Source organism: Heloderma suspectum, chromosome 5 (genome assembly GCF_057233095.1).
Source record: "Heloderma suspectum isolate Gila_16-S chromosome 5, 16-S_ref, whole genome shotgun sequence".
NCBI lineage: Eukaryota > Metazoa > Chordata > Lepidosauria > Squamata > Helodermatidae > Heloderma > Heloderma suspectum.
The window spans coordinates 152,379,809-152,395,790 of record NC_139462.1 but is presented as its reverse complement, the minus strand read 5'-3'; the positions used below and the strand labels follow the sequence as shown (position 1 = coordinate 152,395,790).

Genomic DNA, 15,982 nt, shown 5'->3' with positions numbered 1-15,982 from the left:
TGGTGTGACGACTGGACAGGAATAAGGGCAGCACATGTATACAGACTTTCCAGTCCCCATAGCAGCCTGATCTCTGTGGAGCAGTGGTTTAGAAAGCAGGGCTCTGTTATGCCTGTGGGACATTCTCAGAGTCTGGATGTTGGGCCCATGCATGGAAGACGTGTGCAAGAAGAAATGAAATTCTAGTAAATTTTATATAAAATATGGTATCAAGTACTCTATTCTTTTGATGTCAGAGGATTGTAAAACTGTTGCTAGCACAGATATGATCAGTTCTTGAGATATGTATTCTGGTGGCATTTTCATTTTGACTAGTTAAGCGCTCTACAGGTTCAGTGTAAACTTTATAGTGTTTCAGTATGGTGGTGTTGCAGCAACTTCAGACATTAATGTTGTGTCTAAGACTCTTTCTACTGAAAATTCCTGTCTGCAAATGAGTAACTGCTATAGCTTCATTCAGATGTCGTGCTGAACGATGCTTTAGTGCAGGCTTCCCCAAGCTGGCGCCTTCCAGATGCATTGGCGTACAGCTCCCATAATCTCTAGCCAGCACAGCCAATGGCCATGCTGGCTGGGGATTATGGGAGTTGTAACCCAACACATGCGGAGGATGCCAGGTTGAGGAAGGCTGCATTAGGGTGGAGAAACTTTTTTAGTATTCGGGGGGGGGGGTCTCTATTGTCCCTTGGACCAGTAAGTAGGCTGGATGATGTCAGGGGTGTGGCTCCCACACCCTGAAAAAAATGAAAAAAATTAAGGAGAAAAAAAAAAGCTATCCGTAGCACTATGGAGTGCCAAGCAGGTTAAATCTAGCCTGTCTGCAAGCTAAATATGACCCCTTTAGGATTCTATAGTGTTTTAGGTGTCATATTTTTCTCCTAAAAAATAATACACTTTAAAAAAAATTGTTTTTGGGCCACCTGGCAGACTGTGGCCCACTGGTGGAGGGGGGATCTGGGGTGTGAAAATGCCCCCTGGACCTTCTGAAGTTACCCACACCTGCTCTAAACCATAATTTAGCATGATGTCCAAGTGAAGCCATTCACTGTACGTTGTAATATAAATTCTTAGTAGTAACTCTGGTTGAAGTAGTAGGTTCTAATTCAAGTCTCTAATAGATGTGTATGTATAAGGCCCTACTGTAACTATTATTAAAGATGTAGTTCGTGAAATTAATTTAAAATAATATACACTTATAATATGAGGGTGCACTTTCAGAATTTTTTTTTCGATCTAGATGATTTTGTTATCTCTTGCATCAGTTAGCTGCTTCTATGCTCCTTGCACACTAATTTGCATATTCCATTTTTAATACTGTGCTGTGTTTTCTGGCTGTAGTTAATGTGTAGAGAGGATCCTGCCTTTAGAGCATGTATGTGAAAGAGCTATAGGAAATCTAAATTGATAGAGAGTTTCTACAGTAGCATTGGCCAGAGACACTCGTAACATTTCCTCAAGGACATATATTCAATTTCGAATCATGTTGTAACTTTGTTTCAGAAAACAAAAATGGTGCTGGTAAGGAAGAAAGTAAACATTCGGGAGAATCGCTATTAAATGTTTTACTCCTGCTTTGTTCCTTAATTTCAAATTATTTTTTCCAAGTTTCCAGTGCCAATGATTACTTACTAGCCCCCTGACTTAACAGCATTTTCCATAATATAGTTCATGATTGTGTTTGACTACAGGTAGAGTTTTCCAGTGGTTCCTTTTCATGTAGAAAAGCAGCCTTTAACTCAAATGTGTTTGATACTTCATGCTTGGGGTCATACTTTATTCTCATACCTTTATAATTATTTATTTATTAATTGATTGCATTTCTATACTGCTTTTTGGAACCAAGGTGGTTTACAAAAATTCAGAAAACAAAAGTCATAAACAAATAAAGAAACAGTAAAATATTGAAACTATGTTTTAAAATGTGATTTAAGTTTAAAAAATGTTTACCCAGGTTTGTTGTCTGGGTTTATTGTCAAAGCATTTGCAGTTGCTATTATGTAATGAGGCTGGCTTTTGTCTTGATTACTACTTTGGTTTTATTCTGTTTTAAACTTACACTTTTATATTATGTTTTACTATGTTATTTTATTTTATGGTTTTAAGCTTTGTCTTGTGAACTGCCCCGAGAACTTCAGCTAATGGATGGTATAGCAATGTAATAAATAAATAAAAATAAGGGGGCCTTGCATGTTTTAATGATTATTTCAAATTTTTCAGGTCCATTTATTTTTTGTAACAGAGATAGTATTATGCAAATACTCTTTTATGTAGCTGTCTACTGAAAGTCAAATCTTATCATACTAAAAGTCATCCTAGAACATATTTCAGTTTCTCAGGTGAACTGGTCTAACTGACCTTAAAATGAGGTGTGGTACTGATTCATCTTCCGTCAGGTTTACAAAACAGTATTGCCCTTACAGATAGATAACTTTTTTTTGGGGGGGGGGGTCTTTTAAGGAAAAATAATTGCATTAAGGGTTTTAGGTAACAGACTGATCTTTTGCTGTTGCTAAAGGTCTTTGGCAAAGAAGCCAGTTATCCTGCAACCATGCTAAAGGGTTATAAAAGCTGTTCAATAAAGACCAAGACAGCTGAGTGTAAAAATAGGCACTGACTAAATCTTTACTCTTCTAAGCAGAAGATCAGCAAAATCCAGAAGCAGAAGCCCTTACTCATCAAGGCACTCAAGATCTCGCAGTAGGCACAGATTGTCAAGATCCAGAAGTCGGCAGTCGAGTATTTCTCCTAGTACTCTGACTCTAAAAAGTAGCCTGGCTGCAGAGCTGAACAAGAACAAAAAGGCTAGAGCAGCAGAGGCAGCCAAAGCCAATGCAAAAGCTTCAAACACCTCTACACCTACTAAGGGAAGTACTGAAACAGGGGTGACTGTATCACAAGCAAACAATGTGAAGGAACTAAAGAAGTTAAAAATTGAACATACAGCTTCCCCTTCAGGTGGTTCAGCCTTGAAAAATGATAAGACAAAGACAAAAGTTCCTGTTCAGGAAACAAAGGGGGAAAACAATTTGATTGTAGAAAAAGCTGCTAAGCAAAAAGTTACAGTGGTGAAGGAGAGTAAATCAACTCCTGTAAAGCCACCAACACAACCTGTTGCAGTGAAAGAGAAAAGCAAACCCCACCCACCAAGTGCAGCACCCAAGGAAAAGGATCGCAGTGTTCCACTAATAACTTCTACGCTGCCACCCCTGCCTCTTCCTCCTATGCTGCCTGAAGATAAAGATGCCGATAGGTGAGTTGTGAGATACTCTTCTTTAAGGTACAATTTCCAGCTACAAATTGATTTTTTTTTAAAGATACTTGGTGGATCTTATTGAAGGACGAATTTTTGGTATACTGTACCAAACATTTAAAAATAACCTGATGGTTGCAATTCCAAGCATGGGTGCTTCCAGATGAGGCGTTTATTATGCAATCTCCCTTTCTTATTCACAAAATTTTACAGGGGGTCCAGATGATGATGTCTTCAATTTTTAACTGTCCTATGTTTTTCCAGTGTTTCCATCATTTCTTACCAGAAAAATTCTGTTTAGGAGGAAAAGACAGAATTGTTGCACAGTGCATTTTGATTGGCAGCACTAGGAGCCTTCTGTTTGAAAGCACCATATTTTTTAGGCATTCAACACGTAGACAAAATACTCAACCCAGTTCTGATACCACTTTTCTGATGTCCATAGACAATATAGAATGTTATTAAAGTTGACTGTTTCTTTTGAGTCTTCAGTATAGTAAACTAAAATGGCCTACAGGCATTTTCTTCCCCTTGTGTTAGCCTCTTTTACAACAGAATATTATAGACTTATAGCAAGTTTTTTGACTTACAAATCTAAATTGACACAACCCTTTTTTGCCCTCCACCCACTCCAATTACTTGATCAGCGGACTGTGGCAGAAGCTTTCTATTTTGTGCTTCTTTCTGCCCCTCTGCCAATCTCTGTCTCCTGCCTCCATCTTCTGTTATGTCTCCTGCTTCTCTCTTGTCACTTGTAGGAGAAGATTACTGCCGAATCCTATGTATGTTTACTCAGAAAGAAATCCTATTGAATTCAATGAGGCTTACTCCAGTGTACATAGGAACAAAGCCTGAAAGTATTTACCTTCACCTGTCTCATGTTCTGACTGGAAGAGAGAAAGAGAAGAAATTTTCTTGGCTGTTCCCCACATCTTAGCTGTTCCCCACTCCCTATTAATTCCTCAGCAGTTGCTGTCTTTGTAAAGAGGCCATTTGTAGTTTGCTCTGGCAACAGTCACCTAGAGAGCAGCTGCTACTGGGGCAAACAACAAATGGCTTCTCTGCAAAGATAGTTGCAGCTACTGAATACTGGATGGGTTGTTTGGGTGGAGCAGGGAGGTGCAGTGATAGCATCTTTCTTTCCTGGAGAAGGTATGAGGAAACTGAAGATCATGATCATATGCATAGTTACACCATGGAAGTAAACGTTGTTGTAATTTTGAGTAAATATATTTAGGATTGGGTTCTAACCAAGTCTGTCTCACTCATGTGCTGCCTGTCCCTGGCTCCCTGCCAGGTTAATATATGCCTTTACTGCCACAAACACAATACAGCCTAATAGCTGAATTGACTTGTTTTTGTGTATTTATGTGTGTGTGTTTTTACAACAGTGCTTTTAGTGCTTTTAGTCACACAGATTGTCCCAGGTGAGGTGGTGGGTAGGCAGATTGATCCCAACAATGCATGTTCATATGAACGTCCTAGAATAGCTGTTTATGCTCACCTTCCTGAGAACATTGCTCTTGACCTTTGGGGAAGGTACAATATGCTTGTCAAGATCCAATCCAGCAGCGATCACCAAGCTGAAAGAATTGATGGTTAAAAGTCTGGGAACAACTGCTTTGAAAAATGGTTATGGTCCTCTTGTGTTTATCCAAAATACCTTCTCAAATTAATGAATTATTAGAACAATATGAAATTATATAGGGCCACTTTACGAAATTGGCAGCCACTGAAATGGGAAGAAAGTAACCATCAGCAGAACATTAAGATGGAAGTTCTACAGGTGTAGAACATCCGTTTACCAATTCCCTCCCATTGAAACCAGTGGGAAAGAATTAATCTACACCAGCTCTAGGGTGTGTGTAAATGTTCATGTAGTTTGTGGGTGTGTCTGGGGGGTCAGGGGATCTGTGGCTCTTCAAATCCACAGCCTCTCCTGCCATGCCCGCTGCCACACTCCTGCCATGCCCGCTGCCACACTCCTGCCATGCCTCCTTTCCCCTCTATCTCAGCACTGGAGAGGAACCAACTGTGGAGGTTTCTGCAGAAGAAGGAAGGATCCAAGGTCTTATCCCCTCCTCTGAGGCAATCCTCTCAATGCTAAGAGGGGGAGAGCTGATCAGTCCTATTGTCTAGTGTCCCAAGGACGATAAGATTGCAGCCTAATACTGAAATACAGTGTATTTTTATTCTAGAAGTAAACCCATTGTATTCAGTGGGGCTTAAATGCTAGTAAATGTGTGTAGGCTTGAAGTTTAATTCCCCCTTTCTATTTTGATATATAAAATATTGTCATCAAAATAATCTCCAGTAGTGACTCTTCATGAAAGAGTTAAAGCAAGTGTTCTGCAACAAAGTTGGAGAAGAATTCAAAGGGACTGAGTATAAGCGTCACTTCACACATATGTACACTTTGATTTGTGAATGATTTGAATAATGAATGATCAGGAAGATGTTCTAACCTGAAATTTCTAGGTCTAATATTAATTTACAACGCTTTTACAAACTTATGAATTTGAAAGTGCTCATGCCTTCATATACTGTTCAAAATGTAAATCCGGGCAAGGCTTTGCTAAAGAAAAGCAAGGGGAAAAAAGAATACTGACTTGGATCTCATGTCTGCAGATATTCAAATATGAAGCTACCAAAAGGCTGTTTATATTTCTCTAGTTTGCAAAGTAGCATTTCTGTGAAAGCAGTTAAAAAAGAAGTGGAGAAGAAATTACGCCACTTGCTTGCAGACCTGCCATTGCCACCTGAGTTGCCTGGAGGAGATGATGTATCCAAAAGCCCTGATGAGAAGAAGACACCAGTGCAAGCACATCATAAAAAGAGACCGAAGTATGTATCAGTTCTTTTTTTTCTATAATACGCTATTGATGTGAAATACACAGATCATTTTAAAATTGCTATTTCAGCTACTGAGTACAAGAGAATTTGATAATTTACTCATAATAGAATGCTATTAATGTTGCCTTTAGGATTTTACTTGTATGAACAAGTAAAGGAACTAAAACTGAAGTAAATCAACCTAATTTGTGTTTACACATTCTCTTTTACCAGACAGGGACTAGATAAACTGGCACATTGTAAAGCAGCCTTCCCTAATCTGGTGCCCTCCAGATGTGCTGGGCTACAACTCCCAGTAGCTTGCTGGCTGGAGGATGCTGGGAATTGTAATCCAACATGTCTGGTAAGCATGGTTGGCGAACGCTGTTGTAAAGGGCCAATGGTAAAGGGTCCTCTGTGGTTCCTCCATTTGTGTTCTTCCTTGATTGTGCCAAGGCTTTCTCTCTGCCTTGCATCTAGTAGCTGGGCAGAAATATTTTACTTAAATATGTATTCTTCAATAATACTATGCCTCTCTGCTGATATATCATCTTAGGTTTTTTGAGAGGCTTGCTGAAATAACTGAGATTAAATCTTTTTATTTTGTTTGTCCACTGTACTAGAGGTTGCTTTCTGAGTAGCAAGGGAAGATCAGAATAGGTACAAAGAATGGGACATCATCTAGCAATATATAATAGAGCAATTAAGGGTGCAATCCTATGCATGTTTAGACAGAGAAAAGGCCTACAACTCCCAGCATGCCCCAGCTAGCATTGCTGGCTGGGGCATGCTAGGAGTTTTAGGCCTTTTCTCTGTCTAAACATACGTAAGATTGTGCCTAAAAATGGTGCTGGGATTCAAAAAAACTACTTGGCATTGGTTGATGCACCTTTCACTTTTTCTTTACCAATACAAAGAGATGACTCCCACGCAAGGGAAGCATCCTGAACATTCTCATTTTAGGTGTGCCTAGGGGAACAGGTGATCTCCACGTCACATTGGAAACTTCATTTTGAAAGCCCTGTCAGCATGGGATGGATGTGATGTTTGAGAAACATAAGCTCAAAGCCTCCAGTGGTGTGTGGACCTGGCTGCATGATCCTTTGGATACTGTCCAACAATTAGAAATGTGCATCAAGACTTCTTGTATAAGGCTTGGAAGGGAAAAGATGTAAATATAATCCCTTGACATTGTAAACATAAAGCCTTAACATTGAGAGAATAAATAGACACTTGTGGTACTGCATACACAAAATGCTTCTCCACCCCACTTTCCTGGCTTGATGCTCTCTAATGTACAAAGTATCCCTTGCTACTGATATGCAAATTTTAATGCACCATGTTCTTTTCCAATGCATTAGAACTGCAAAATCATATTAGTTGGGAAGTCATTGCAAATGACAGTAAAGGCTGATGGCTATCACTAGACTGAAAGTTAATGTCAATGTTTAACAGATGGTAGTATATCCTTAGCAAACTTTCTAAGGAAAAAATAACATGCACCCATGAAATAGACTCTTACTAACTGTTTTATTAGAATATGTGGACCGCGCCATGGTGAAACAAAGCAAAAGGAAATTGACTGGGGGAAACGTTGTGTGGACAAATTTGATATCATTGGCATTATTGGAGAAGGCACTTATGGGCAAGTTTACAAAGCAAGAGATAAAGATACAGGTAAGCTTTCAAAAATGTGATTCACATAGAAAGAGCTAAAGTTGAGTGTGATTGGCCAGTGTGTGAACATGCATATCTTTGTCAAGGTAGTGTGTATATATTATGCAGTAATTCTCCATCTATACCTTGGAATATGTTGAACTGAGTAGTTTTGCTATCAAGCAGCTATAGGCACTGGCTTCCAGGAAGAAATATCCAATCCTAAAAGGATATACTATGGCTCCAGGGATAAAAGAGGAATAGAAAACTGGGTCAATTCGTTTCATGTTTTATACTATTTGAGACATACGACTGGAATGTATGGAGAGATATTAGTGCTAAAAGCAACCTCTCTATTAGTGGTGGAATAAATCTTGTGCTGCCTGGCTGTGGTCATTGATTAAAACTGGCTTTGATGGACCATATTATCTAGTGTTTTGAATAGGGGTGTTAAGTATGGATTCAGTGATTTGGAAAACAGCCCAGTTACTCTTGGACTGATTTGGAGGCTGCCTGATTCAACTTGGGGCAGTCAAATCTCAATTTGAAAATCCAAAGCTTTGTGTCTCTCATTGACTATAATTGGAAATTGACAAAGTTTTTCCTCTTTAACAGAATTGGATGAGATTTGCAGGAGTAGTAGCCCCATGTGATTTCTGCTAGATGCCTCCCATCTAGCACATCTAGATGCCATCTAGATGACTCCCACTCATGTGCCCCAGCAACTGTATACAGAAGAATACTGCCTCCAATACTGGAGGTAATATGTAATCATCATGACTGGTAGCCATTGACAGCCTATCCTCCATGTATTTGTCTAATCCCTTTTAATGCCATCCAAGTGGCCATCACTACACCTGGTAGTAGAGAATTCCATAGTTCAGCTATGTACTATGTGAAGAAGTACTTTTTCTCTATTCTGAATTTCCCACCATTCAGCTTCATGGGATGACACCAGGTTCTAGTGTTATGAGGTTGTAGTATTATCCACACTGTTCACCCTTTGCATAATTTTGTACAACTCTCTGTCATGTCTTCCTTTACTTGCCTTTCTTCTAAGCTGAACAGTCCGAGAAGTTGTAACCTTTCCTCATAGGGGAGTTGCTCCAGACTCTTGATTACTTCAACATCCCTCCCCCAAAGCACCAGGATTGGATAGCCCTGGTAAAACTATCAGTCGTGATTAGAAGCTAGAGTTGTCAGTCAAAAAACTACACTACCACCTCCTCTCCCAACTCTGGTGTTTTCCTTATTTGGAGAGCTTGGGGAGAAATGTATTCATTTTTGCATACATACTCTCTGGGTCTCTGTCAGTCTCAATCACTGATAAAGCTTGAGGAGAGTTCAGATTAGATTCAGTCCACTTTGCAGGAGCCCAGCTTTGATTTGGACATCTCTTGAATCTTTCCTAATCAGTCCGGTTTGGGTTTTGGGCTAACACACCTCTAATTTTGAATATTCAACATAGTGCTTGCATAGGCTTTTAATTCTAAATGGTATACCTTGGTCCAACATTGCATAGCCACAAAACAGCTTTCTCCACCTACTGCTTAAAGATAAGTGGGCAAAAGTAAATAGCTGTTAAACTAGGATTCTGGGGACTGTGTTCATGCAGAAAGTTTTCTGTGGATTGGCTTCTCTGGATTATACCTTGCATAGTTGTTTTTGACATAGATTGCTATCATGCATGCTAAAAGGATAGGAGGAAGTGACTTCAAGGCAATAGGGGTGATTTAACTTGCAATTTTATTTACATAGTTGTAACATTGAAACTGTGTGCTGAATATGCCCAATTTCATTTTTTTGTGCAGTAAAAGGAAGGGCTGGGGACTTCCAGTTTTAGAAATGACTTGGAGCTCTTATAGCATTGCACAAAAAAGCTACAAACAATTCTAAATTATTAAATTAAATGAGCTCATTATAGGATAAAAACATTGTCTTCTAGGGGAAATGGTGGCACTGAAGAAGGTACGGTTGGATAATGAGAAGGAAGGATTTCCAATTACAGCTATTCGGGAAATAAAGATTCTTCGACAACTTAATCACCAAAGCATAATCAACATGAAGGAAATAGTAACAGATAAGGAAGATGCTTTAGATTTCAAGAAAGATAAAGGTATGATGTACACAAACGTTATCAGTACTGATTTTAATGCAACTTACTGTTTAGAGAGAAACACTGGTAATTTTAAAACATGCATTTATGGAGATGTAATGTAACCATTCTTTATGTGTAAACATAGTCTCTTTAAAAATAAATTGTATAAGGCTTTGTCTGCATTAATTCTGATTCTGGTTGTATGAGGAGGATATTAACATCCCATTTACTGTCCAGTTGAGTTTTTTTTAATTATTTTGGCCCTTTTTAAGCATTATATGTTTTAGTAGAATATTTTAATCCCACCTTTCTGACCTGTAAAAACATCCAAGGATGTGAACAATCACAAATACATAAAATAAAATAAACAATGGAGTTTAGTATAATAACTCATAGCACAATTAAGCAGCAGCAAAACAAAGTCTCAGGCCAGAATATAATGTTCAGAGCAGATACACATCATTATGAAGAAATGTCAGATTTATTCAGTCATAAAGCTTAGGTATACTGCATCAAAATTGAAAAATGTGCTTAGTATTTGGATTCAGGAAGATCTACTAATATTTGCATTTCCACTAATGTTGGCATTGTCTTCTTCGTTTGTGGCAGTTTTTGTTTTGTTTTGGCAATCTTTGTCTTAATGTTAAGAACTGCATGAGCTTAGATCAGAGCAGGCATTGTTATACTATCATACAGTATATTTAAGGCTTCTTTTAATATCAGTGGGGAAGTCTTAAATCGGGTGCACAACCTTTTTGGCCTCAAGGGCTGTGTCTGGTGTGGGGGGGGGGGCTGGGGCTGCACATGTGTGTACACATGTGCACACTCTCCACCCCCCCACAGGCATCTCCCAGACATTTTTGCCCAAGCCTTGGAGCAAGTTACATTGTTTTGCATTTCTTTAGTGCTAGTAGTGGTATATAGCAATCTTGTAAATAAACTCACAGATATTACTAGCCTGCAAACTTTTTTATTGGCCTCCTACAAGATTAGTAGCCTGTTTCTATGCTGGATTTGGAGGAAGGGATGCTCCCATCCTCTCTAGCCAGTATGGAAACAAGCTTCTAGCCAGCCTCATAGCAGGCTAGTAAAAAAATAAAAGAAAAAAAGCCTTCCACCAGGCAGACTGATGGAAGAGGGATGGAGCAATCTGTCCCTCCTTCTCCAGTCCTCTGCAGTTGTGGAAAAAGGGGCTTTTCTTCATCTCTGGTTAGCACAGAAACCAAGTGGGCTCTCAAACCAAGTGGAGCACTCCATCCTTCTTCTTCAAGCCCTCTCATTCTCCTTCATGGAATTCCTGCTTACCAGTGGTGACCAAGCAAGTTGTGAAATACATGGCTGGTTTAGGGTTCAGGTAAGTGTCTGAATGGGTGATGATCAGATTGTACACACAGATACTTTCTGAAACTTCAGTTTGGGAAATAGTGTGAGGATTAAAAGTGTATTGTGAACTAGAGCAGGGTGATGGCAATCCAGGTATTTGGAATGGTTCCCGGTTTGATTGCCATCTTGGGGGTCAAAGAGAAGTTTATGGCTTCTGACTTTGGGAATACTAGTCTGAATTGCTAGGTCCATGTTGGCAGGGGAGGGGGTTGGGGTGGCAGTGGTGGATGGTGGACAGAGGGTTGCAATGGAAGATTGCACAAGATAAGCTTGGTCTCCTCAAACTCTGTCTTTGTGATTTGGTCTGAATTGTTTTCAAGGCTTTTAATCACCTGTGTGATAGGTATTTTTATCTATGCCCTCTTTTGTAGGTAGTGGTTAGGTAGGTTAAGTTTTGTTCATCTACCAGAATTACTTTGCTGAAGTGGGATAAACTTATCATACTTGAGCTTTTTATTTCATCAGTCATTTATTAGCTTTTCAAAAAGCCACTTCAGAAGCATTCTATGGAAAGCGCTGAAGATAAACATCCTAGCATAACAACTTTATTAGTGAACTGTGAATGAAATGTAATCAATTTGTAGCCCTATCAACCCAAACCATTAAGCTAAAGGAGATAGTAAAGTTACTGTCTCCTGCAGGTTTGGAGAGGTAGTCTGTGGCTTTACTCCTGAAAGGGTTTTGAGTCTTTGTCCTGTGTATCAAAGCAGAACATAGTCCTGGTGAACTTCATTATTTGGGTATAAGTTGCTTCCTTCCACCATCAAGCAGATGTTCTATGGTGTTGCTGCAAGCCTGTGGCAGTTGTCTAACCATCAGAGAGTGCTTTGCTGCAGAGTTCCTTCTCTGTTCTCATTGTACATGAGTTACTTTACTTAGGTCTCTCAAAACTAATGGGAAGACTGTTAGGGATCTGCAAACTCAGTGTAACTGATGATTAGATAGTCATTTAGAAAGGGATTTCTCTCAGCAGCTTTTAGTAGTGTGAACACAGGAGGATGGAATTAGAGGAAGTACATTAATCATGAAAGTGCTCCACCCTTAATTTTTTTCCCCTTACCTTGTGGTTGGACAGCCTTACAGTATGAGTGGATGACATTATAGACACACAGTAAAATTATGGAAAGCTTTCACCTCTGTACTACTGTTGACATATTGAAGATATACTTCAGATGGCAGTTGATTTCAGAAAATGTTTTTGGGCTGATAATATTCCGTTTCTTTCCTTGACTCCCCATATTTTTATTGGTTGGATCTTGATTATTTTTATGATGGGTAAAGAGAACATTTGTAAATTTACACTGGCTCAAAATAACCCTAGACCTTTGAAGAGTCTTACTGCAGTCTCCTGTTGCATTTCCAACATGATGGAAGGATCTTCTTCCTACCAAGGACTTTCAGTGAGCTAAGTTATAGAGGTGTTAAAAACCTGTAAAGAAATTAAGTGAGGAAACTGAAGATGCCTTTGGGTTGTTGTTTTGGTTAGAACAGTTAAGCTAGATACAATTCCAGGTATAATACAAAATCATGGTTGTATGCATGAGCTGCAGTGAGCTCAGGTGCTCCCCCTTTTGTATGTGAGGGAAGGGAATGTAGAACTTCTGTTTCGCGGTTGCAGCAAACTGCATTTTTCTTGTATTCGTCTGAGAAATGCAAAATGTAGAGGAATGTGATGTATGCCTTGGAGATTGAAATACTGGAATGAATGGTAGGTGAAAACATTTAGGAAACAATTCTACATTTTATGTTTTAAGTCTAAGCTTCAAGGGAGCCAGGAAAGATGTAAACACACATTTACAATATTTCCTTAAGTATTGAGATATAGCAGTGGAATGGGTTTACTGTGTTGTCTGGACCTAGAACTGCAGTTAAGCAAAAGTGGAAGCACAGGATTTCAAACTCCTTTTCCTAGCCGAGTGGGAGGAGCGTAGGAGTGTGCAACCTTGAGGCTTGCTGAGGCTTGTTCCTTATCATTCCTGTCATGCAGAACTATGGTTTAGTGTGACAACTGAATGCAGCCAGCAAAACTTGATATGTATATTTATGGCAGTATTCTCTGAAGTTGGAATACCAACTTGACTCTGCCTCCTAAGCCTGATGGGAAGTGATTTGAGTCCTGAGCTGGCTAAAAAGTTTGACTTTAAGTTTCTGGGATATCTTGTTTTTGTTTCCTTCATGAGAATGGATAATAGGTTGTGAACTATAGATAGTTGCAGTCAAACTGGAGAGGAGATATGGTGCACAAATATGAACAGTTACATATATAAATTAATATATGCAATCCGGAAAAATACCTTCATGTGTCAATATTACTTTTGATCTGTTCATCTTAAACAAATGATGTGCATTGTCCTCTGTTCTGTGCAAATGCTAGTAGAGTGCATTAGAGATGGCTTGAGTAGTAGCTCTGCCCTTTTCTCCTTTATTGCTTTTCTTTTTCTTTTGGGATTTTATCTTGCTACATGGATTTTAGAACCCTTGGTATGGCTTCCAAAACAATCCAGTTAAGATATAACATGAAACCATGGTTTAGCATTATGGGAACAAACTGGCGTGAAGGCTAGGCACATACCCTTTCCCTTTTTTCCTTTTCATATGCACAGAAGTGATTGAAAACTTCCACTTCAGAACTAACCACTGTTCCTTGTGATGTCTGAACTTGAGAAACTGGTTTGTTCTAATTATTTTTAGTTAAAACAAATTGGAATGATATCCTGGATGTCATTCCAACATTCCTGCTTTTATCTCATTTCCAAAACAGATATTGCATTGCAATATCTTTTGTATTTTCTTCCCGAACACCCATGAAAATGGGTGTGGAGGTTAAGATGGTGTTTGAACTTGACAGTAGTGATTAGAAGATTGGACTGGGTCTGATGACATCTGGGTTCAAGTCCCCACTTGTGATGAAGTTTACCGGATGACTTTGGGCCAGTCACTGACTCTCAGCCTAACCTATCTCACAGGCTTATTGTGAGGATAACATGGAGAGTAGGAGGATCATGTATGCCACCTTGGGCTCTTGGGAGGAAAATGTGGGATATAAATGTAATAAATGTAGAATTGTGTTATGAACACATGTGCCAGTTCTATCCCCCCATAAAGTGTTCAAGGTGATAAGTTAAGGGTGGGGAACCTCTGCCTGACCATCATACTAATTATGCAACACCTTAAGAGGTATGCCACTCTGTACCAGGGGTACATTCATGCGTAGTTTCTGATTACAGTGCATAATCTAATTGTGAGGTGCTCAAACTAGTGCGACTGATTGAATCATGAGCTGAATTCCCATCCTGGATATGTGACCAAATACTAACGACCTCATGACAAGTTTACTTGCTGAGTGCTTATCCCATTCAGCCAGAGATGCAAGGTGTCCAGACCCATCTCTGTATTGGATGTCAGGCTGAACTTCTTAAAGTGGCAGTATCATGTCATGCCAAAAACTGAGGTGAAGTGTCCCCCAGGCCTGTATGTGAAACAGCCTGCTAACAATAGCCGAATGTATCTGAAATGAGTTAACTGAGCAAAATTCACCGTTAGATAATGAAGCTATCAATGATGTCCTCTAAAATTAAACTAACTAGATATGAAATTATTTCAATTTTCCCCTAGGTGCTTTTTACCTTGTATTTGAATATATGGATCATGATCTGATGGGGCTTCTGGAGTCTGGCTTGGTTCATTTTGATGAAAGTCATATTAAATCTTTCATGAGACAGTTGATGGAAGGCTTGGATTACTGCCATAAGAAGAATTTCTTGCACAGAGATATTAAATGTTCCAACATCTTATTAAATAACAGGTAAGCATTCAGTTTTATAAATTGTTCAGAGATACAGAAATATCTTGATAAATAACTCACTAATTCTCATTTATGAAGTAGGATTTTATTTGTACATATAGTAAGTATACTGCTCTTTACTCTGCAGAAGTCAGCTGTTTAGGAAAAAATGTGTACCTTTTTCTTAAGTGGGTTGTTTGAAGAGTGGCTCAAGTGGTAATTTTGCTAAAAGCGCACTGAATACCTAGTATAAACACAGGTTTGGAGCCAGATTTAGTCATATTTTGAGTAGACCCATTAAAATCAATGGGACTGGAGTTAATAACTCTACCCCATTAATTTTAATGGGTCTACTCTAACTATGACTAAATCTGCATCCAGCCCACAGGTTTTTTTTTGTGCAGAGACTGATATTAGTTTTTAGGAAACTAAAGTTTGAAGTAGCTCTTAGTGTAACCTAACACAGTTTGTTTATATTTAGGCTATGGAGTGTTGCATAAAGTTTCATTATAAGAAAATGAGCTACATTAAGCAACTGCAAAAACACATACCATGCTTATTTGAGCTTTCTTCCTTCATAATGAAGCATACTTCCTGGACATGCTTATTAACCATGACAGCTAAACAGAACTTCCTTGTTCAGAGGTAGTATATCTTTGAACACCAGATACTGGGGACAAACAGTTGTCTTCATGCTCTGTTCACAGGCTTCTCAGCTGGAAGCATCTGCAAAGCCACCTGGTAACAGGATGCTGGACTAGATGGTCCAGCAAGGTTGCTTTTATATTCTTATGTTCAGTTCACATACAGCCTGGATACATAGGTGCTTGGCTGTAGGAGCGAGGTTTAGGATTTCCTGTGCTGCAAGTACAATAATGAATACAGGGGATATATGTTAATAAGTCCTGCCATACAATGGATCTGCAACGACAAAAGAGAGGCCTGCTTTCTGCATGTATGTTATCCTGTGCATTTGAAG

General features: G+C 39.1%; 1 protein-coding gene across 1 annotated transcript in view; it reads left to right on the top strand.

The window, feature by feature from the left end:
- Positions 1-15,982, top strand: part of CDK13 (cyclin dependent kinase 13) — a 46,896-nt gene that overhangs the window by 11,965 nt on the left and 18,949 nt on the right. The window contains exons 2-6 of the mRNA XM_084857810.1: positions 2,639-3,250; positions 5,924-6,094; positions 7,620-7,759; positions 9,684-9,854; positions 14,835-15,024. Of these exons, the coding sequence (XP_084713936.1) occupies positions 2,639-3,250; positions 5,924-6,094; positions 7,620-7,759; positions 9,684-9,854; positions 14,835-15,024 (1,284 nt within the window). The remainder of the gene's footprint in view (positions 1-2,638; positions 3,251-5,923; positions 6,095-7,619; positions 7,760-9,683; positions 9,855-14,834; positions 15,025-15,982) is intronic.